We start from the raw sequence: 24,469 nt of genomic DNA, 5'->3' as shown, positions 1-24,469 counted from the left end.
ATGGCTTCCAGCGCATCACACACTCTACTGATTTCCTCCCTTGTTGTCCACTCTCCATCTCCTCTGCCGGCTCTTTCTCATAATCCTGACCTCTTAGTATGCGGTGTGACCCAAAACTCAGTTTCTGGACCTCTTCTCTATACAGCTCACTCCCTTGGTAATTCCATCTAGTCTCATGGCTTTAAATACCACCCGTATGTTTATTCCCACAAATATGTTTATTTCAACCGCAAAAGCCACCGGTGAGGTGACTGGGGTGTTAGCGTCTGACTGGTCATTCTGGGCTGGTCATTCCCACTTACATCTCCATCCTGAATCTCTCTCTCTCTCTAGAACTCCAGGCTAGAATATCCAACTGCCTCCTTGACATCTCCACTAAGGTAACTACAAGGCATCTCAAATTCACCTGTCCACAACTAAACTCCTGATCTTCATCTGCAAACCTATACTATCTACAGGTTTCTCCGCCTCAACCACTCAGACAAAAAGACCAAGAAATCAACTCTGATGCCTTGCTTTCTCACATTATGCATCCAATTTATCAGCACGTCCTTACTTTACCTTCAAGGTAAGAACAAAGTCTGACCACTTCTCAAGATTCCAAGTGCTGGAACCTCTCACCTGAGTTACCACAGTAGTCTCCTCATTGGTCTGTTTCAATCCATGCTCACCCCACTCCCCTAAAATGTAAGTCGGACCCTATCACACTTCTGCTAAAGCCCTCCAAAGCCTCCTGTCTCCAAGTAGAAGCCAAATTTCACACAAGGCCGTAGGCAGCCTGCACCTCTTACTGCCATCCCACCTCTTACTATTCTCCTTTCCTTGGTCTGTTTTAGCCTTCACTGGCCGTCACACTGTTCCTGGAGCCCCTGACGTGCTCCTGCCCCAAGGGCTTTGGAGAGTCTGCCTGGACTCTCTTCTCCCAGGCATCCATGGGGTTCAGCCCCATACTGCCAAACATTTGTTTAACTGCTATCTGATGAAGACTTTTCCACTCTTTAAAATCCCAGCATCGCTGCCTCCTAACCCCCCATATTCTCCTCCCCGGTTCTCTCCACAATGCTTGTCTTCTGATGAACCATGTGACTTGCTTTATGATCGTCTCTGTCCACCAGAGTTCAATTTCCACAAGGGCAGGGAGATCTGTTTTCTTCACTGCTACATTTTCAGAACCTAGATAAATAGTAAGGCCCATTGTGAGGTACTCAGTAAATATTTGTTAAATTAAGGAATAAACACTAAGAAAGACAATAGGTTACAAGACATGGAACTAAAAGTAAGACACCATCACCTTTTACATTTATATGTCTTTATGTTGTATTAATGTTAGTTTTGTTTGTTTGCCGAGTCAATGAAAGGGGAAAAGAAAGAGAGCACCAAGCCAGGAAAAGAAGTAAATGTGCTGACTCTGTACTTAGCAACTCTGGCATCAGAGTCTCACTAAGTTTTCATTGTGCACAATCTTCTCCAAAGCACCTTCCAGCTTAGAGAAATATGGGACTCCCTGGGTGGTACCTCTCAGGCAGCCTGAGTAACTGTGCAGAGACTGGACTATGGGTGCTGAGAGTTGGCAGTCGTCATAAACATTTGTTAAAGACATCTTCAAAGCCAGCTTTCTGGCTACAAACCCTCGCCTCCTTCACTGGCCAACTTTTTTATCGAGCCAAGGTTCAAGGAGCAGACTATCGGGCTGCTGTTACCAGAGGGCACCACCGTGTCCTAATTTCTCCATCCTACTTCGGGGCTTCAGCTATAGTTTATTGCTACAACTTATTTCCTTTACTTCAGTAGCTGTGGATAAGCTACTCTCAGGAGTGACACCTTCCTACGTAACAATTAGATGTCAACTATGGTTCAAGCACAGTTTTAAGTGGCCTTAGAGTTTTTGGTAAGACTCTTATTCCTGCCTTGCTGGTCTCATTAGATGCCGCTCTACCTACCAATGTGTGTAAATGTCCATAATGAAACACAACAAGGAAAAATTACAATCCCAGGAATAAAACTGCTCTGTAACAAAATGCCAGTCTTAATCTCTTATTTTTACAATGTGGGAACTGCTGCCACCTGCTGGTGATGCTTATGACAAAGTTACTACTTGGTGTGCTCTCCAAAATTCCTGCCAAAATTTTAAAGTTTGCTTCCAAAACAGGCAGCCACGTGAATAGCTTTATGATGATCATATCTGATTAACTCTAATTCTCTTAAAAAAAAAAGGGTACATATATTACTACCTAATGTTAACTAGAATCCTCTACAACTAAAAAAAGGCCCTGCTATTAGTACTACAGGTCTGAGAATGGGCTGCCAAGTCTTTTCTCCATTATTCTTCTCAACAGGGAGAGATATATATTTTAAGTAAAAAAACTTACTTAATAATAAATGGGAAAAGATGCATTTCAACTTACAAAGTCAGGCCATTATGTTAGTTCAATCACAAGTTTAAAAAGTCACAAAACCCTACTTTGACTTAAAAAGTTATTTAGTGTCTTATTTTCATTTATCAGCTCTAGATCCAAACCTATTATATAAAATCAAGAGACCTGGCCTCTTCAAATTAGTTGTGGGTAGGATGGACTGGCAGCCTGCAGATGGATCCCCTGCTCTCCCACTCTCCCCAAAAGGACCCCCTGAGGTTCATGTCAACTGATGGCAAAGCTCGGCCCACTTGTAAAAATGGCCTCATGAAATTAAGCCAGGTACAAAACTCTGTTCAGTGACTTTCTTGACGTACCAACCCTCAACAAACTCATTTATTTCTAGAGCACCCGGGGGGCTACCCCAATCTTCCATTTTACTTAAGAGACAAAAGTACTCCACCTAAAATTTCACCATCTTAAAATTAGCTCATAACTGATGCTTCAAAAATAAGACTCTACAAGCCTTGGTGAGAGAACACGCATCAGCAGCTCTGCTCTGATTATAAGACAATTTTAAATTATTTTTATTTTTAAGATTAAACATCCTCATTGACGATCAGAAACAGTCATTGCTGATTCTTTGGATACACACACATAAAATGGTTAAAGTGATTCCTCAATTTTCAATGACACCAAAGTAGGAAAAAAGAACATTTTCACAGCTGCAGCTGAATTCTGTCCTTTTCCAGAAAATCTTATTTTGCTACCAAACCACTCACCAAACCAAAAGGAAAGACAATTTTTCAAAAAGCCAACAAAACCCAGAAATAGGGATCTGGGCAAGCCAAAATTATCCCAACAGTGCTGTTGCAAAAAGGGTAGGAAACCAAATTCCCAAAGCTCATTAGAGGAAAGCTTTAAAAATAATTTTAAAAGTTAGGACTGAACTACAGTGGTGTGGAGTTCACAAAGCTGATAATTAAAGAAAGCTCAGCTTGCTCAGCTTGGGAATACATTAGGCTGTCTCCTATTGCAGAAGAGGAAATAAGAATAGGAACTGCTGGGGTTAATAGTGAAACTGTCCTTACCATCAGAAGGCTGGGTGAGGGGAAAGGGAGAGAAGGTGGAATGAAAGGCAGCAAAGACAAGTCATTTTGATTCTAGGCTCTACCGCCCAGAAAGGCCGAACAGGGCTGAAATTCTTCCGAGCCAGTGTCATTAAGTAAGGACTCCACTCAAAACCAGTGGACTATATATTGGTGACAAGTATCAGGTGACCCACAGTGTTTGTGGTATTAAAAATATCTTTTAAATTATAAATTTCTATGTTGCAAAGCAGTAGGCCAAATTGACACTGGGCCATCCAGTCGGTTTCAGAGTAAAAGGGCTCCCTCCAAAGAGAAGGCAGCAGAAATGGAGGCTGGGAGCAATGTAACGTGGAGTGAGTGAGATCAGGCTCTTGGTGCAATTCAGTAAGGCTTCTACCCACCCCAAACTGCAAGGAGTAGTACTAGAGGGATGCTTCTCAGAGAGATAAAAAGGTCTGTAAGTTGAACTCTGGACCACTCTCCTCACCTAAAGCTTGGGGAAAAATAAATATTTAAATTTTTAACTATTCAGAGCTTTGGGAACATAGTAATATTTAATATTCTCTAGTCTTCATTTTCTGAACCTTTGGCTTATACTTTTCTCAATTAAGTTACATTTTTCAATGTATGAACATGCCTTAGTCAGTAGTACCACATGAAAATATAAACCTCATTCTTCCTTATCTTCTACCTCACAAGAGTGAATGCATGGTCTCCCTAAATATCCGGCAAAGGTGCTTTGTATGCCAGACAAAAGATTAGGGCAAACCATTCCACTTCCGCATCTTGAGCAGCAGGAATGAACTAGTCTTCAATCTCATCTTCCAAAATGTCTCCATTGACGTTCATGGCATGGAACAACCTGGAAGTACGTAATAAGGTACGATGTTATAAACTTGGAAGAAACTGTAATTTCTTTCCTTCTCCCAAAAAATACTTTCTGTACTCGTCTGATTACATCTTTTATCTTTTCTTCTCCTTTAATTTCCCACTGAGACTGAAATATAAATTCATTTGAATAAGCTGCCTTAAAGTTTATAAGAAGAACCCTTCTAGGCTCCAGACAAACTCTCCAGGACCAAGGATAAACAGTAATGGAAGATGGGTATCACAAAACTGACACTCAACGTACACAATACACAATAAAATGAGCCAAGACTGAGGAAGTCGGCCAATCCAGAAGAAGCTGAACTATTTCAAGACACTGTAACTATTACATGCTAATCACTCTGTTCTATCTTCATGGCCACAGCACTCTCCATTTGTCAAATGTTGTAAGTTGCCAACTTGTCTTCTTTCCCTTATTTTACCTAAAATTTATGCAATTTTCAACACTAGATTTCCAGTAGTTCATGGGCAGAGCTTGTTTCTTTCTTTTATAGTTTGATAACACCAATGATAACAGGTACTATGATGCCTATTAACAAAAGTCATCTGATCAACTGATGCTGAATTTGGAGCTTGTGGAGAACAGGATATTCACATTGTGCTAAGGAACCCCCACAGATCACTTAGTAATAATAATTTAAAAGTTACCTTTATAATAAAGCACATGATAAAACTAAGCATCATACTAATAGTGGAACGGACTGGTATCATGGGCCTGATATGACACAGTATCAAGTACCCATTCACTCCTCATGTAGTATTCTTGTCAAAAATGTTACTCTAAATCTAATCCAACTTCATACTAGTTTATAGAACATGGAGAGGATGGAGAAACAAATTAAAAGACACCATGGGGAAACAAAAATCCAGAAGGTAAGATGTTATATAGGACAACTGGCTGGACTCCAAAAAGTCAATGTGTTCTGTCCTGGCCAGGTAGCTCAGTTGGTTAGAACACTGTCCTGTACACCAAAAGGAGCTGTTCTGTTCCTGCTCAGGGCACTTACCTAGACTGCAGGTTCCCAGCTGGGGATGTGTGAGGGCAGCTGATTGATGTATCTCTCACATGCTAATGTTTCTCTCCCTCTCTTTCTCCCTACCTTCCCCTCTCTCTAAATAAGTAAAATCTTTTTTAAAAAATTGAGGAGGGGACTTCTGTTCAGGAGGGAGACGTAGGTAAACACGGCTTGTCTCCTTGCACAACCACAGCAAAAATTACAACTAAACTACAAAACAACTAATCACCTGAAATCATCAAAAAAATTGAGCTGTATGGAAGTCCAACAACCAAGGCATTAAAGAAGTCATGTTCATCCAGACAGGTAGGAGGGGTGGAGATGCGGAGGTACAGGTGGTCCCACACCCATGTGTGGTGGATAAAAAGTGAAAGGAATTCCTGCAGAAGAAGGGATCCCAGACCCACACCAGAACACCCAGCCCAGAGTTCCAGTGCCAAGAAGATAAGACCCTATAACTTCTGACTGTAAAAACCACTAGGGGTTGGGGGCGGCAGAAGAAACTGCGGGAGTCTCAGGGATCTCCTTTTAAAGGGCCCACAACAGGCTTAGGACATACGCAGACTCACTCCCTCTGAGCTCCAGCACCAGGGCAGTAGCTGGAAGGGTGAGACAGAAGGGTCTGGTATCAGGGCAAGTGCTGGGGGACAGCTTCTTCCCAGACAAAACTCCACAGGCCGGGCAGCAGCCAATGTGTCCTTTCTGAGCCCTCCCCCACACAGAACCATAGAGCCACGACACCGTATCTGAGACTCCATCAACCTGGTTCGCACGGATTGCCCCAACCAACTTTCCAGTGTGTTTTTCCACAATGGGCTATGCTACTAAGACAGAGTCAAAGCAGCTCTACCTAATACAGAGAAACATACACAGGGAGGCTGCCAAAATGAGAAGACAAAAAAATATGACCCAAATGAAAGAACAGAACAAAACTCCAGAAAAAGAGCTGAACAAAATGGAGATAAGCAATTTATTAGACACAGAGTTCAAGCCACTGGTTATGAGGATGCTCAAGGAACTCATTGGGTACTTCAATGGCACATAAAGACCAAGGCAGAAATGAAGGTTACACTAAATGAAATAAAAAAAAATTTACAGGGAACCAACACTGGAGTAGATGAGGCCAAGAATCAAATCAATGATTTGTAACATCAGGAAGAAAAAAAACATTCGATCAGAATAGCAAGAAAAAAAAAAAGAATCCAAAAAAAGGATAGGCTAAGGAACCTCTGGGACAACTTCAACATTTTAATCATAAGGGTGCTGGAAGGAGAAGAGAAAGGACAAGACATTGGAAATCTCTTTGAAAAAATAATGAAAGAAAACTTCGCTAATTTGGTGGAGGAAATAGACATAAAAGTCCAGGAAGCACAGAGAATCTCAAGCAAAATGGACACAAAGAGGACCATACCAAGACACATCATAATTAAATGCCAAAGGTTGCCCTGGCTGGCATGGCTTAGTGGGTTGAGCACTGGCCTATGAACCAAAGGGTTGCTTGTTCAATTCCTGGTCAGGGTGAATGCCTGAGTTGCAGGCTGGGTCCCCAGTTGGGGGTGTGCAAGGGGGCAACCAATAGATGTTTCTCTCGCACATCAGTGTTTCTCTCCCTCTCATTCTCCCCCCTGCCCGCCCTCTAAAAAAGTAAATAAAATCATTTTTTAATGCCAAAGGCTAAAGATAAAGAGAGAATCTTAAAAGCAGCAAGAGAAAGCAGCAAAAGAACTCCTTTGTAGGTAGCAGCTTTGTTACCTACAAAGGAGTTCCCATAAGACTGTCGGCTGATTTCTCAAAAGAAACTTTGCAGGCAAGACGGGAGTGGCAAAAAGTATTCAAAGTGATGGAAAGCAAGGACCTACAACCTAAATTACTCTATCTGGCAAAGCTGTCATTTAGAATGGAAGGGTAGGTAAAGTGCTTCCCAAAGTAAAGCTAAATGAGCTCATCATCACCAAGCCATCATTATATGAAATGTTAAAGGGACTTATTGAAGAAAAAAATGTCAAAACTATAAACATTAAAATGGCAATAAATTCATAATTATCAACAACTGAATCTAAAAAACAAACTTAGCAAACAAGCAGAAGAGAAACAATCACAGATATGGAGATCATCTGGAGGGTTACCAGATGGGAGGGGGAAGGAGGAGAATGGGGGAAAAGCTTCAGGAATAACAAGTACAAACTGGTAGGTACTGAATAAGCAGGGGAGGTTAAGAACAGTATAGGAAATGGAGAAGCCAAAGAACGTACATGCATGACCCACAGGTGTAAACTAAGGGGAGGATTGCTGGAAGGAATGGGGGGGGTACCAGGTGGAGGGGGCAAGGGGAAAAAATTGAGACAGCTGTGAGAGCATAATCAATAAAATATATGTTTTTAAAAAGTTGAGGAGGATTAAAAAAGGAAAATTTGCAGATAGCGTACTTTCATCATAAAACTCATTTTTAGTAAATAATATAAAAATTCACATATGTGGGAAAATGTGTAAAAGAATTCTCTAATAAGCAAAGCACTAAGGCAAACAGTGGTTCTATGGCCTGTAAATCAAGTGCCAAAAACTGCTGCTGAGCCTAGAGGATTCTATGTGTACGCACCGGTTAAAACACGGGGAAGCAGGATCAGTGAAATGTTTATACGGGTTTGCTCTAGAGAGAGAACCCATGCAAATCCAGCAGAAATACTGCATACAGCTGGTACACGTCATCTTGTTACAACCATCTAATTTCTGGTGGGAAAGCAAGAAAGGGAAAAATATTAAGGCTGTAAAAGCAAAAGAAAAATGCACATGCCAAAAAGATCCCATACAACATTTTCCCAGTCCCTTTTTTCATACAAGATATGGTATGAAAGATACGGTAACCCACTGATAACTATTTAATGCTTAGTCTTTTGCATTATAAATAAAACAAAATATTTTGCAGGTGTTCCTACAACTAGATACTTAGGAAGTTCTCTTCTGATAAACATAGATACAAACCAAACATGTGCAGGGTGGGACAAAAGTAGGTCTACAGTTACAGGTACGAGAAACAGTGAATTCCTGTGTTCTTATTTATTAATTATTATATCATTTTCTAAACAAACAACTGTAAACCTACTTTTGCCCCACCCTGTATTTTATAAGCAGAATATGTAGTCAGATTAGTACTTAAAATGTTTGGATTTAGTATGTGTGGTTTTAAACGTGTCACATAAACCTAAGACAACATTTGGCATCCAGTTCCCCGCTCTACCACAGGGCTGAGGCAGTCAGGAGTGGTTAACGGGAGGCCAGCGTCCTTACAGGAGTAACTGGGGATCGACCCCCAGGTTCAGTTCAGACACAGAGTAAGTAGTTCTGCAGTTTTGCTGCCCATGGACAGCTGCGGTCTGAAAACACAGGGTGGGGCAAAAGCAGATTCACAGTTGTTCATATGAAAAATAATGCACTCATTGATAAATAATAATACAAGAGTAAACTATTTTGCTTACAACTGTAAACCTACTTTTGCCCCACTCTGTATTACATGGAAAAGTCCAGAAATAAACAATTCATAAGCTTTAAATTGTGTACCATTCTGAGCAGCAAGATGGAATCTTGTGCCATCCCAACCAGGACGTGAATCTTCCCTGCCCATCAGTCACCTAGCAGCCCTCTCGGTTGTCAGATTACCTGTCTCCGTATTGCAGCGCTTGTTTTCAAGGAACCCTTGTAACAGCCTGATGCTACGTCACAGTGCCTATATTATTCACCTCATTTCGTACCATCTCTCCTCATCTCAAGAAGAGTGAGTATACTACAATAATATATTTTGATACAAAAAGACCACATTTACATAACTTTTATTAGTGTATTATTATAATTATTCTATTACTTGTCGTTAACCTCTTACTGTGCCTAATTTATAAATTAAACTTCACCATGGGTATGCGTGTATTGGAAAAAACACAGTACATATAGGGCTCAGTATTATCCCCAGGCGTTTACTGGGCATCTCCCACAGATAAGGGAGGACTACTATAATGAATTAGAACAGTAAAATAAAATACAAAGATATATTTTTATTTTATAACATATTAAGAGTTTGTCAACAAGCAATAGACTTATGTATTTTAAATCAGATTAATGTGAAAATGTCTCCGTTTCCTAAGCATATACTTGTTAAACAGGTATTTTAAACTCCAGGATAAACAGTTCTGACGGAAGTCTGACTTGATTTTTTTTTTTAATCACATAAATGAGTTAAGAACTGACTATAGCTGTAGTACAGCTTCCTCATAACCCATTCGGCGTCAAGGGGGATATGATGTGAGAACAATCATCACAGCACGAAAGCACTTTGAAAAGGGACATCCGCATACTTTTAAGGTCAATAACATTATTAGGTAGTGCATTTGTACCTTCCAAGTAAAAAAGGTTTAATAAATACCAAAATGTATTTTCTTAATTAGTCACAAAATTATAGGCTTCTTGGGACAACCCCAATACGCCGCGAGGCTGCTTACCTCTATGGGAGTGCCGCAACACGGGCAGCTCTTCGAGTTCTTTTCGAGCCACTCCTTGCTCTCCATCTCTTCCAGCGCCTTCTGAATCACCCTCTTCCCATACCTCTGCTCCAAAAATCTCTTAGTGGCCTCATCTGCTTGCAGGTACTCATTCTGTAAGTCTATTAATTTCTCTAGAAAGTGAAATGGAAAATTAACTTTTATACCACTTTGCACTGCTGATTATCCTCTCTTTCTCCCTCCCTTCCCATCTCTCTAAAATAAATATATAAAGTCTGAAAACAAGGAAAAGAAAATAATCCAAAGTGGAAATGCATATAACAATGGAAAACAAATGAAATGTCCAAGGAAATAATTATGTGTGAAAGAACCATTTAATGACATAATATTCAGTTATTAAAAGCCTATAGTTAGGATAGCTACAGCTCAATTAAAATACCTATTATAGAATCCAGAAAGAAAGGTACGTTAAAACTAGATAAAAGTTAGACATGCACAAGTGACACAGAACAAAAAGGAATCCTCCAATGAGAAAAGTTAGGCTTGTTAAAGGTGGTGGAATAATAGGTTACCTTTTTCCTTTGATTTTGACTTACTAATGTTGACATGTTTAGTAGCACACAGTTAGATACAGACTAAACAAAAAAAATACAAAAGTTGAGACAGACACCGGTGTTCCGCTAAGTCAGCATCATTCACCATCTGACAATAACAAGGCACGCCAGAAAAACAAAAGCACCTTTGGCTTAAGGGCAAAGACTAAATGTTCAACACAGTATATTTAAAAAAGTAGTGAATAAAATTTACCACCACAGCTAATGAAAAGTTCCTCCTGCCAACTTTCCCCCTTGACACTTACTCTTCAATCTGGTTTCTATTGCTTCATCACTTCAATAGGCAGACATTCCCAAAGGCTTTACTTATAGACAAAAAGGCTTTTGTTCATAATCCTATTATCTTAATTTTTCAACAGGACCAACCAAGGATCCCTCTCAGCAATGTTCTAGTTACTTTATTAGGTTGCTTTCCTCATATTTACAGCACAGTCTCCCTTTTCAGTGCGCTGGCCATCTTCTGGTGCACAGCCCCATCCGCACTCCGCCTCCACCCGTGAGTGCTTTCTCTGCAGCGCGCCTCCCCATGGCTCCACCACCTCTGCTTAGCCGTAGCGAACGTGTAACTTTTATTGTCATTTTTATTCCTCTAATAATTCAAAACACTTTTTGTGTTCTCAGACATCTTAAAGGACAAATATTTACTGTGCCAAGGTTCTCAACATAATAAAATTGCTTGTATTTCATGTATTTTATATGGTAATATCTAACACATATGTAAAAGAGATAGAGAATACCCTGGCTGGTGTGGCTCAGTGGATTGACTGCCAGCCTGTGAACCAGGGGTCGCCGGTTTGGTTCCCAGTTAGGGCACATGCCTGGGTTATGGGCCAGGTCCCCAGTGAGGAGTGCATGGCGGGGAACCACACACTGATGTTTCTCTTCCTCTCTTCTCCCTCCCTTCCCTTCTCTCTAAAAATAAATAAATATTTTTTTTTAAAAAAAGAGAGAGAAAGAATGAGATGCCAAATTTTGCTGAAGCCCCAAAGCCTACCTTCAATTTCTTCCTCAAATGCTATGAAACATGTGAAATGTACTTTAGCTTCTCAATGCTAAAGTTACAGAAATCTAAGTGTTGGCTTATCCTATGTTATGCTGAGTTCTCTGTCCCATCTGCCCGGAGCCACTACAAGATTCTACTCTAGGCACTGAAAATATCTACTCATTTTCCTGTTGGGGCACTTCCTTGGAGATAATGACACCCTAACAGTGCCAATTAGTAAGTATAACATTTAACAGCAATAATAGTTACCATTTTGCATTTTACATCTATTAAACCCATTGTTCTAAAATTATCTATGGTAAAGAACTAGTTTTTCTCCCCTACTTTGATTATATTTTGTAAAATACAATCAAGTGAATTATTAGAAAAATGAAAGTAAAAATTTCATTTTAAGATCTGACATAAAATTGCTCTGAGGCATCCCTATAAAAGTTTCAAATCTTGACCCTCTGTTTCTACATGCATGTGCTCCAAGACCAGTGTGACGACTATAACGACTTTGAGAAGCGCTATAAGAGACCCTTTCTTCCTTACCACCACCCTATGAAACAGCTACCACCATGGTCCCTGTTAGACCAACAAAGACTAAGTCACCCAAGTCCAGTTAAATCGATCTCAAGGGCCTGGTTTCCCAACCCTTATCGAGGTCAGGAGTGGAAGACAGGCTTCACCCCCTGTGCCTGCTCCAGCAGAGGGCGGCTTTCTGGAGGGCTGTGTTGAGGAAGATTCTGAGGCTGCCCTGAGCTCGATGAGAAAGCACTCGGTGCCTGATCAGACGTATGTGCCACGGAAACAAGAGGGACAGCTATGCATCTGCCAACCGGATCTACATTATTTCATGTTCATGGATCAAAATTACCTTGCCATTCCTTCCCTAGACTATCCTCCCCTGATCTACATGTGGTTTATTTCCTTACTTTCTTTAAGCCTTTACTTAAACCACTTTGCCAACGAGGCTTTCCCGGTTTCCCAAAGTAAAACATCCCAAGCCCCTTCCCCTTCAGAACATTTCATATGCTGTCTGTGCTTTATATTCTCTCCTCCTCAGCATTTACTACCATCTGATATTCTTATCTATGTTGCTTGCCTGTCTCTGGCATTAGGCTGTAAGTTGTATGAGGGCATTTGGTCACTACTATAATCCACAGATGCTAGGACAGTAACTAGTAACACAAAAATACCTTATGAATGAGCACTTCCAAGTGGGAAACTGAAGTGATAAGTTTTGGGGGTTCTGGTGGCGGGGTAGGGATAGAGGAACTGAGTTCACATAGCCACAACTTACCTGCAGTGAGCTTACACGGAGAGACGCCATGGTAGGTCAATCTGCACAAAGTACAGAAGGCAAAATTGCAGCTGGAGCAGATGCCCATGGTGCAGCCAGGCTCCTGCATCACCGGCAACTGGCAGCATGGGCGAGGGCAGTACACCACGTCTGCCATCAGGTCCAAGGTGGACTGGAGAAGCAGCCGATCGTAACGGGCGAATAGCTCTGCTGCCACTAGCTCTTTGACCTGGAGGAAAATATTTTAAAACATGTATATAAACATAGGTTTGACAATTTCCCAGCCAGTTCTGATCCTGAGGATACCCTCAGGCTGCCGGTGCAAATCAGACACGTATAAATTAAACCCCTCTACCTCACCAGATCAAACAAAGAGTGGCAAGCCTGTATCTTCACTAAGACAGTGGTTACATGGATCTATGCATTTGTCACAACTAAGCAAACTGTACACATTAAATAAGTACATTAATGACTTAATAAATTTTAAAAAATCACCCCAGGTAGGCTGTCCTGTGTTAAAGTCTGCAAGTGACTTGGTTAACCGATCCCAGGGATATCCCCCTCGGATCCCAAGCTCACACAGACTGCCCAAGGTTGATGGCATCCTAGTAAACATACAAAGTCAGTCACCAGAATTACTTTATACTTTTTAGTGTTCATCCCTGCTGAGGACTGCCCATTCTGAGGCCAGCAAAGGGAGCATTTATGTATGCTTAAGTGGTAAAGTGAGACCACAGCATTCCTGGTGGACACAGGAAACAACCTGTGGGCTGGCTCCAAGGCCTGGGCTGCCCTGCACCCTATCAAGGAAGCCTCTGAGAAGATGTCTCCCTCCAGGAAAGAAAATTAGGATGCAGCTGTCAGTAAAGAGTTACCTGACCAGGAGTGGCCACCGAAGTACACTTGGGTTCGGGGCAGTTGAGGCACTGAACTTGGCCATCTTTGATCTGAATTTCAAAGTAGTCCTTCAGACAGGCTTTGCAGTACACGTGCCTGCAGTCTAGGAAGTACATGCATTCACTCCCCAGCTTCTCACAGAAACAGATATTGCACAGGAACAATTTACTATTAAAGCATTTCATCTGCTGAGCTTGATCAAAGTCCAGGATTTCCTGGATCAGACTTGACAATGATTCCACATCCTGCACAGCTCTCTCATCCACAGCTTCCTCTTGATCTACGTCACAGCCGGCTGCTCCTCCAAAATCTAGTGCTGTGCTGGTAGAGGCTTGAGCCATCCTTCTCTGCACTTTTTTCTGAGAACCAATCTTCAGCTCAAAAGGAGAGACAATATTCAGGTAACCTAGGGTCTCTTCCTTAAGAAACTGCATCCAGGCAAATAGGACCACGCTGCCTCGATGTTCTTCCCACAGGTTGTCTAAGTGCTTGCAGAGAGCAGACAGCTAGGAGAAAACACATGAGGATGCTGGTGAGTTTGGAAGACCATGATTCCTTCAGCTCCTGATTTCCCTTAAAATCCTGAAGTTAGGCTCTCATGCTTCCTAATGCGATTTCTTTCCCAACTGTGATAAACTGTGCTGCAAAACAGCACAAATATTCTTATTAGAGCCCTTCTTAAACTATTCAGCAGCATGAGCCATAGAAACAAAGTCAGAAGAAGCTAAAGGAAGGGCCACGAAACCAAAAGAGATGGAATGACTTTACAAGATGTAGAACTTGGTTTACATATGTGCCGCTCAATGGAGGGCTTTTTCTGTTCTCTGCTCGTCCTTTGTGTTAGTGCTGCTACACACCTTATGTGGGAGAAAGAGATCCAGTTCTAAAATGAACTATTTCTACTCCTGTGGAGTCCTAGCCCTATAGGTATCTTGCAATAATGATTAGAAAGAGAATAGTTTAAAGGTTTAAAAATTAATTCTAACTTTCAGTCCTATTAAAAAGCTAACTCATGTGGAAAGAATCAGTAACAGGATCCAATCTCAGAGTCCTTGTTATTCAGATTCACAAACTGGTTGTAACCGAGCCATCTGGGCTTACACCAGATCCTGGTTAATGGAAGCAGGCAGGCTAGTATTGAACCGGGATATAAGCTCTCAACATGGCCTGGCTGCCATAGGGAAAATTCACATTTTCCAAGCTGAGCCATGAAAGTTTAAACTGTTTCGAGTACTCCACCTTAAAACAGTTCAATTTGAATGTGACAAATATAAAAGAACTTTCCATTACTAATGTGAAATATTTGTTAAGTAGAGCTCAGGAATTATAAGCAGTTTTTCTTTTTAGGTAAACATCCAAAAATAAGCCTTCTAGATGCAAAACAATTTTGTAAATTTAAATAGAAAGTGAACAAAGGCCACATTTTCTATTCCTTGCTGCTCACTCAGCCCTACATAGGCAGGAACGGAAACACTTACTGACCAGCTCAAGGTTGGACAACTAACGCTTTTCCTCACTTACATGAATATACTTTTTAGAAACTGGCTGGAGCTGTAAAATGGAATAAACACTAAAAGGGAAGCTCTGAGCTCTGTTTGAGCCACCAAGTCCAATGAAGAAGCCATTCTCCTCCACCCTCTTCTCTTATCCAGCCCCTTCTCAAAAGAGGCATCCGGGATGTACATAAATGTGAAAAGGGGGGAGGTAGAAGGAGCAAAAGAGCAAGAAAAAGACTGCATATGGAGGAATAATGGGAAATACAAGGAAACTAAGCCTGCTTCCTTCTATATGCCAACCCCAGTCCAGTGAAGACAGGTCCACCTACCAACTTCACTATTAGCACATGAAATTCTCAGTGCCAAGGAGTCAGGGCTCAGCAATGAACCCGGAGGAGCATAAGAGACCAGTCAAATGTCCACTACATGCATAAAAACCTATTTGATAGAAGATCCTACTGTAATTTTAGCTATGTAACAAAAAATAATGAACCACCCTCCTCTCTCCATACCCTCTAATGCAGGGGTGTTCAACTTTTTAGTGTCTCCAGGCTACACCGGAAGAAGAGGTTTCTTGGGCCACACATTAAATACACAAATGCTAATGAAAACTGATGAGCAAAAAAAAAAAAAAAGAAAAAGGTTTTAAGTAAATATACGATTTTGTATTGGGTCACATTCACAGCCATCCTGGGCTACACGTGGCCCATGGGTTGGACACCCCTGCTCCAAAGCCAGCATTAAGTAGATTCTGTTTGGCTGGAACCTGAAACTGACAACCGCACACCCAATTAATCTGTCCTTGTTGTGTGTGTGTACATACACATGCATGGATGTAAAGTATCAAGAGCTCTCTTGAGAAATTAGACTATAAATATCTAAATAATTCAGTCAACTATCAGTGATCTAAATGTCAAATAGCTTTAATATTGGGAAGTGGGAAAATAATCCACTGTCTAGTATATAATGCCTCTGGCACAGCTATTAAAATGTAAGGTAATAATCCTTTTATTCTATGTGTATTATCTTTAAAGTTTAATTTTGTTTTTAAACCTCGATTTTAAGCTCAATTCTATAAAAGCACTCTCATCTAAAAGATTAGGCTGTAGGGGCAGGGGAGAAGGGGGATTGAAAACTATATGATCAAAAAGGAAATTGACAAGCTGTTCCTTAAGGTCAGTAACTCTGACAGCTTTTGTCTTAATATACATCAACCTAGCAATCTTCATCATGACTTCTAGAAAAGTAGCTGCTGCTGACCCACTATCTACCCAGAACACTTTATATTAGCTTCCAATCACAGTTATGTCTGTCAGGATGGTTCACAATGCTTCATGAGCTATCTACAGGAACTGTATACACTCCTATTCGTGTGTAATCACATCTATGTGAGAGATCAGTCAACAATTATTTGTTCTTATTCTAAGACCTTTAAAAATAGAAGCCCTTATCATGCTTACTTAGGACATTTGTCTATTTTTAGCCCTTCTAATTACAATTAAATCTTTGTCTTAAGGAATTGGATAAGAAACTACGAAAAGAAGGAAAAATTCCAACATCTAAGGAAAATAAGAACCTTATAGTTTCATCACAACACAGATTAAATGGGAAAAATAGCAAGACAAGAAACAATATACTTGATTAGAAATTACTCACTGTAATTCATAATAATTAATCATCTGAATTACCGCCATTCCTTTCTAAAATACCAAACATTTTCAGTTCATTAACATTAGGATTCACAAAGCCAAGGGGAAAAAATTACAAAATCAAAGCCATTTGTTCTTCATGCACTGAAGTCAAGATCAAGGTAGTCTTCAGTTAGAGATGATTTTTTAAGTTTCTAAAAATGGAGAGGAGAAATTAAGTTTTGGGTCTAACCTGAGTTGGTGACAGCCATTTGCCACTAAGTGTGAATGAAGGTGGGGAGGAGGATGGATAATCTGGTGGCAGTTCAAAGTTCAGCACAAGTGGAGGCAGAAAGCAAATGGTGTATTCAAAGCCACCATTCTGGAGACACTCATTTGAATTGCCTGAACCAAAAACAAAGATTAGAAAGGATCAGTTGGTCAATACTCGAGTGTCCGTTACTATTGAGCAGTGCTCAAGAAGACGTAATGCTTTCACTGAGGGGATAAAAACCCTCCCCAAAGCACTATTTCCAAATTTTAACTTCATAGTAGCCTCCATCTTTTAAAAAAATCTTGTAAGCCCTTGAAAAATCTATTAAGCACCATGAAATTTATAATGAAGATACACAACTTATTCTTGTATACACTTTTGAGTACAATTCCTAACACTAGTGAGCAAGTAATACACAATGTTTCCTTTGTTGTTGTTTTACAGCAGATGATTAAGGACACAATGTAAAGGATGTTCATTTCTATCAAAGAGCTATGACCTACTTAGACCACCATGTATCAACTACCCATGAATCATAGTTGGGACAATTTGTGCAAACACAGTGATCTCAGGCTTGAGGGCAAGATACCAAACATAACACCCGATGTTTCCAGTTCATCATACATTCTTTTCAATGCCTTTATAGTAGAAACATTTGGGAAAGTGTGCATCAAAGCCTTCTGTAAATGTTTTTATCAAATACAGTTTTTTTCCTCTGAAGCAAAGGGTCACAGAAAAACATCAAATGTCTCACGTTCATGGTAGTTTAAGTGACTCTGGAAACCAAGTAATATTAACAACCACCATGGTACTTTAAAGGTTTCCACACATTATTTCATTTCTTTTATTACCCCTGTTAACAGCCAATGACTCATGGCTGATAAACTGCTAGTTAGAAGATTAGGATGCATGGGATATGCAGGATAATATCCCAAATTCAATGGTCAAAAGGTGGAATCAAACTGAAAACTGTTTGCCTCCCAGTCTAATGTTCACTTAAAACAGAAACATGCATTAAATGCCTATAAAAATTAGGTGATAAATAATTTAGATTTCAGACTCAGAGATACAACAGAGGACAGACTGAAAGCTGTCAGAGCAGAGAGAGGGACGGGGCTGGGTGGAGGGGTTAGGCAGTACAAACTGGTAGTTACAGAACAGCCGCAGGGGTGGAGATTACAGCCCAGGGAACAGAGTCAATAATATCGAGATAACTATGCACAGGGCCACTGGGTGCTTGGAGCATCAGGGGACCTCTCTGTCAAGTACCTGACTATCTAACCACTTTGCTGCACATCTGAAACTAATACAGAATAATACTGAATGTAAACTGTATTTGAAAAATTAAAAAATAATAATTTAGGTTTCACTAAGAAATTGAGAATAACCTTTATTTAGAAAAATCAGTTTAAGAGAACACTGTTAACTAACCGTTCACGAATATCTTGAAATTTGGTGGCAAGTCCAAATAGATCCTGGTTTCTCCACCTTGGACAGACTCTGCTTTTCTAAATTCATCTCCATCATAAATACTTGCCAGGGCCAGCAATTCATCCTCCTGAGCTTCTCGGTCTTCTGACGACATTTAATTTTCTGAGGAGCTGAAAATAATCATCCAAATCAGTTAAGAATAGAAAAAACTCAGGGTTTGGAAAAATCTAGTGGCACCAAAACAAACAAACAAAAAGTTCCTCACCAACAATTGCAAAGGATTAATCAATATTCTCACTTTTCTGCTAAACTAAGAAAATGACAGGCATGTAAATTTTCTAGTGGCTTTGCAACAGTAATGGCCTTTTTTTCCAAAGAATGTAGTGCTTTTAATTGCTGACTTTTATCAGTTAGGTATACCTGATTTAGGGGAAAAAAGCATAATTTAAAAAATATTTTTAGAAAGGACAAACCACAAATTACTTTGAGTTGTCCACAACACCTAGCAACATGTCTTGCCCACAAAAGGAGTCAAAATATATTTGACATACTTTTAAAAAATAAATAAATATTTACAATCCACAGGAATCTCTAGCACAGGTTTTCTCAACCTCAGCCCTATTGACATTTTAGAACAATTCTTTGTCGTGGGAAGCTGGCCTGTGCATTACAGAGTGTGTAACAGCACCCCTGGCTTCCACCCAGTAGATGCCTGTAGCATCTCTTTCCCTCAAAGTTGTGACAATTAAAAATATCTCAACATAGCCTAATGTCCCCAAGAGGAAAAATTACTCCCAGTTTAAAACACGTTGCTCTAGAGAATGTTACGGGCACAGACACTATAAGAGGGTTAGATACACTGAGGAAGCAGCAAAGTAACATTACATTTTGGAAATAATATCATATTTTGTCAAATCAGTTTTAAGATTTACCATTATCTTAGGTAACGCAAATATACTACAATTAGTGTGAATCAATGCTTTTTAAGCACAGCAACTTAGAGGTGCACCATGATTTCACATAATTTAAATGTGAAAAAATATGTAACAAGACTCTGAAAATTATCTCATAAAACAAAAAATTAACATTCTGTCAATTAAAATATTGGGACTATAACTGCATTTGTAAATATGCTCCCTCTTGACCAAAAAAAAATTTAATTGGAATGCACAAAACTAAAAAGTTAGGACATGGTTTCTCACATTATAAAAGGTAGACACTATGAAATTTAGACAAATTCATTTAAAGTAATTCCACTTTCAAAAAGTAATTTTATTGCAGCAGATAATGGTTCTGCTTAAGTTGCATCCCTCAGACACAGCGACACATTCCATCCGAAGTCAGTCGGTACCTGTTGATGACAACCAGAAGAAAAGAATGACACTGCAGTTTATTTCAGTTCAGAGTTTGGAATTCACGCAAATATTCCATTTATTCTCCAGATGGTGGAGACGAGACTACTGAAGCTGGAGAAGAGGCCAAGATGTGGAACTCATACTAGGTATACTATAGAAATCCTGCCATCTGAAACAAACAAACAAAAAAACACACAAAAGATGGTTAGGACCCTTTCCAAATTTAAATTCTGAATTCCCATTACTGCCACTTAACATCCTAACACACAATCGACCCTAATCTACAGCTGCATAATTACTCTCCTAGAACAGCCTAACTAAGCCACATGGCTAAAGGCGAGTTTGCTCAAGCACCCAGCAGAGACAGAGGTCTTATCTGCCATTTTCAGCCCTGGGAGGAGCTCAGGACCAGCAAGGTCATGAGAAGACAGCATATCACACCCCTTGACAAACGCCTTCTAGGGTTGTTTTTCCTTTCCACTTCTGCTGCTTCTATTCCTTCATTTCCTGTCCCTCTCCAGTTTTTCCTCTCACCTGCTTACGAATTAATCTTGCCCGGGACACTCCACGTTAGGTTAATTTAAGCATGATAGCAGGGTCTTTAAAAACAAAACAAAAAAACTTGCACGCCCTAGCCGGTGTTGCCCAGTGGTTGGAGCATTGTCCTGTAACCGAAAGGTTGCAGGTCCAAATCCCAGTCAGGGCACATGCCTAGGTTGCAGGTTCATCCCTGGTCCAGGCGTGGGCATGGGCACATGTAATTCCCTGCCCCCCCACCCCCCACTTGGGATATGTGCGATCCCTGATATGGATTCCTGATCTGGATATGTATGAAGGCAGCCAATCAATGCGAGAGCATCAACGTTTCACTCTCCCTTCCTCTCTCTAAAAAAGCACTCACACACATGCATACACAGGCAAACTTTTCTTTTTATTTTAAGAATATTTATTTTCTATCAACCTTATTTCCATTCTGTTTAAGAGTTTGTGGAAAAACAGCTTAAGGCCACTCAGTAGTTGTTCCCCCCACTCCATGGCTTGTGCAGTGGGGGCTGCAGACCAGTCTTCAGTGGCAGGTTGAGTGCTCTGGTCTTCCGTGGGAAACTGCTGAACAGGCACAAAGCACACCTGCGCCTTCAGACCAGTCAGCGACCTCGGGCTGAGGGGCAGTGAACTTGGGAGCTGAGCAGTCCATTCACCCTGAAATTCTTTGTGGTCACAGACTCTTCAGTAGTGGCCTGCTCTTCCTTTTCGATCTCTTCATATCTCTGTAGAAGCAGAGATCAGGCATGACTTCCCATGGATGTTCACGGGATGGTGCCGTGCATGCACAGAATTTCCTGGGCCAGCATTCATATCAGATCCACTGAGTGAGCCCCCTGGTTACTGCCAGAGATGGCAATGTCCAAAAGGCCCAGAGGAGATCTGTGGTAGGTAGGTTAACACAAGACACCTCTATGAAAGGTTGGTTGGTGGTCAGTGCTGGAATCAGTAACCACCAGAAGTCTTGGCTCCCAGAAGGCTGCCTGGACGTGACTAGCAAAGGTTCCAGGAGTGAAGCGGCTGGCAACAGGAGTGGCTCCAGTGGCAGCAGCAAACTTCGACACAGCTCACTGGCCAGTATTCCTGGACGATATGACACTGACATCAGCGAGATTTTCAGTGGCAATGATGGCACAAGCTACCCACAGAAGCTTCTCACAGGTTCTCTTCAGATTTATGATGTAGGTGCCATTGAGCTCCCTTTTGTAGATGTCCTGCTCCATGTGGAAGTCAAGGCTGGTGCCACCTAAGTGGGTTCCTGCTGCAAGGAATTTGAGGACACCCTCCTCCCTCGTTTGCAGGACATGAAAGGGCTCCTTACCTTGTGGAAGTTTCCCTGTAAGTTATGTGGGAACTGAGAATAATGCCATGTGGGTCCCTCTCAGGGTAACAGAGAAAGGCTAAGTTGTGTTCTAGATGCTTTAGAGCCAGGCTCCAGGGGTTGGGGGGGGGGGGTAGTGAGGGGGATGGGGAAGGGTGGCCCATAGATGAGTTATGGAGAATCCTATGAACATACCAAAAGTATATGCAAAAAGGATATAAAACCAGAGTCTCAGATATATGACTCTCAAATAAGCCCAAAACTGAAATTCAAAATCAGCTTACACTTACTGAACACCTACCATGTACAGTTACTATATTAAGTCCTTTCAAGTAACCTTATTTAATTTTAAACAATTTTACCAGATGTGTAGTACCTGTGATAACATATTAAGCTTCAATAACAAATTAAGCTTTGTTTCTTCCTGTTTAAACATTTATAAACGGGGTGAGAGATGAACTTGTAGTTTCTGGTTTTAGGTTACTTTTCTCCATTCATTAGAATCACCTGAGCAATTAAATCAGGTATCAGCAGCTACCCATGCTCTCCAGGCAGTGCCTACGTGCAGCCAGGGTCCAGATCTACCCCAAGCAGCGTTTCTCATCAACAGATCCTCATGACCTACCCCACCAGACTCCAGCTTCTGAAGCTGCCAAGGATGTTCCCAGTCCCTTAATTCAGGTCGCTGACCTACCTTTCCCTCTGATTCTATTCATTCAGCCTTCCAGACCCAAACCCCTACTACATGTAGAAATTTTTAATTAGACATGATGGCTGTGCTTAAAAATCCAGCAAACTTTTTTACTGTAACTTCCCTGGGCAATGTCATATCTCACCTTGCACTGCAGCAGTTTGCACTTACTTCCTCTCCAACCAGACTGCATAAATTCCTTAAGGGCAAGAATCAAGTCTTTTGCATCTGTGTATTGTTCTCAGCATCTGGCAGTGCGTTGCATTAGACAGTGAAAAAATCAGTAGTGAATGGCATGAGATGCAGTGAGCTGAAATGGGGGGGCAGAACCCTAAGGTGTAGTAACTGCTCTGCCACATCCCACCAGAAGGAGGTTGAGTTGGTCGTCACAATAACAGCAAGAACAGTAACACTTGGTGAACTCTTATCGTGTGTAAGTAAGCCCTTTAAATGAATTAACTGTTAGATTTCCACAACCCATAAAGCAAGTTCGGTCACTATATCCATTACACAGATGAGAAAACTGACATTTTAAGTCCTTTTCTGGTCCAAGGTCACACAGCTAATATATAACTAAATCTGGATTCAGACCGCCCTGTTTCTTCACCTGTAAACAGGAACCAGAATAAACCCCGGCGCCAACAGACAAGAGATCATTCAAGTTTAATGCTCGTTTTGGCAAACCAGAAACCGCTACATTGCTGAGGCGAGCCCCTTCTCTCCGGGTTTCCCTGAGGCCTGGGAAAATCCTTCTCATTCCCCCCTACCAAACCGTGGGGACTCCAGATCTGGAGCCAGCCCTGGCTCCGGAATCAGCACGCCGCCGCCGGTGTGTCTCCACCGCTCACCAGCCAGCGTGGAGAGTCGTAGTTTGTGCGACTCACCTACAACCGGGCAGCAGGCCCGAGCCTCGGGGCCTGCCCCGGCGATCGGATACAGAGGGCGCTGTGCGGCCGTGTGGGGTTCCCGAAGAAGCAGGACGCGAACCCTTCCTTTTCCGAGCACCCCGAGGGGGGTCTTAGCCGGGCCGGGCTGAGGGGTCGCCCCGTCCCGTGTTCGGGGGGGGCTGAAGCCCACAAAGCAGTCCCGGCCCGGCAGCCCCTCTCTGTCCCGCGCGCACAGAGCGCGGTCCCCACCGTACCTTCCCGGCTGCCACACAGTGCCGCGCCCGAAAGTTCCGCCCTCCGCCCTAACCTCGAGGCCCCTCACCGCCTAAAGCCAGACCTGTCTGGAGGCCCCCAGCTCAACCTGCGCACCGCCTCTTCCGTCTTAGGAGCTGTCAGCTGAGCCAGACGGATCCGGGTCCGGCAGCCGGGGCGGGAGAAGGGCTCTGCGCAGCCGCTCTGTCCGCCCCGGCTCCTCGGCCGCCCCCCGCAGGCCGAAGGCGGCGCTGCAAGCGGGACTAGCGTCACTCCCACACCGCCTGAGAAAGTACTACGCAAGTGAAGAAGTTTATACAAATGCAGATCTAGGGCCCCGTCTCCAGCGGGCTCCTTTCCGTAGTTGTGGGATAGAGCCCGGGAATTAGAGTTTATATCCGTCCCAGAGGTGATCGCGAGGCAGCAGCACACAACCCCGTTAACAATCCCAGACCTGCTCCTCCACAAGTACTCAAGCCGCCTCTTCCTCCGCTCATCCCCACTACCGCCTTAGAAATGCTGTCCATCTTTCTGGCACCTCCGCGGCGAAAGTGTTCACTCATTGTTCATTTTATACCAATAATATCTACCACATTTACTGAGCAATTAGGATGCTTCACGCACTGTGCAAATGCTTTGTATACATTATCTTCCCTATGACCTTATGATTTAGGTACTATTTGTTATTCTCACTTTATAAATGAGGAAACTGAAGCTTAGGTTCAAAAACTTACCAAAGGGCACATGATTGTTAAGAGGCTGCACGGGAATTAAAATTACATGTCCCCTACTTCATGCTATATAGAAAAATTAACTCAAAGTATACCAAAGACCAATACGGATAGCTAAAACTAACTATAAAACTCCTAGAAGAAAATGTAGGAGTAAATCTTCATGAACTTGGACTAGGCAATAGTTTCTTAGATATGACATCAAAACACAAGCAGCAAAAGAAA

General features: G+C 41.8%; 1 protein-coding gene and 1 pseudogene across 6 annotated transcripts; both read right to left on the bottom strand.

Moving 5' to 3' along the window:
- Nucleotides 1-2,917: 2,917 nt before the first annotated feature.
- Nucleotides 2,918-23,745, bottom strand: RNF14 (ring finger protein 14). 6 transcript variants are annotated; one of them, XM_028527746.2, is made up of 9 exons: nt 23,599-23,745; nt 19,816-19,988; nt 18,465-18,634; nt 17,013-17,164; nt 13,614-14,141; nt 12,739-12,967; nt 9,837-10,009; nt 7,946-8,076; nt 2,918-4,307 (listed from the first exon to the last, which is right to left on the bottom strand). In XM_028527746.2, exons 3-9 carry the CDS (start codon nt 18,616-18,618, stop codon nt 4,250-4,252), a joined length of 1,425 nt encoding a protein of 474 aa, XP_028383547.1. In that variant the 5' UTR covers nt 18,619-18,634; nt 19,816-19,988; nt 23,599-23,745; the 3' UTR covers nt 2,918-4,249. The 6 variants fall into 6 exon arrangements, with proteins under 6 accessions (XP_028383547.1, XP_028383546.1, XP_035870274.1 ...); XM_028527745.2 differs by having other exon boundaries at nt 23,259-23,672; XM_036014381.1 differs by having other exon boundaries at nt 3,104-4,307; nt 18,465-18,686; nt 19,801-19,988; nt 23,259-23,673.
- On the bottom strand, nt 20,730-22,225 carry LOC114510316 (annotated as a pseudogene).
- Nucleotides 23,746-24,469: the final 724 nt, after the last annotated feature.

The sequence above is a fragment of the Phyllostomus discolor genome, chromosome 13, assembly GCF_004126475.2.
Source record: "Phyllostomus discolor isolate MPI-MPIP mPhyDis1 chromosome 13, mPhyDis1.pri.v3, whole genome shotgun sequence".
Lineage (NCBI taxonomy): Eukaryota > Metazoa > Chordata > Mammalia > Chiroptera > Phyllostomidae > Phyllostomus > Phyllostomus discolor.
The sequence above is the reverse complement of the archived record's forward strand: the minus strand, read 5'-3'. Positions and strand labels throughout refer to the sequence as shown.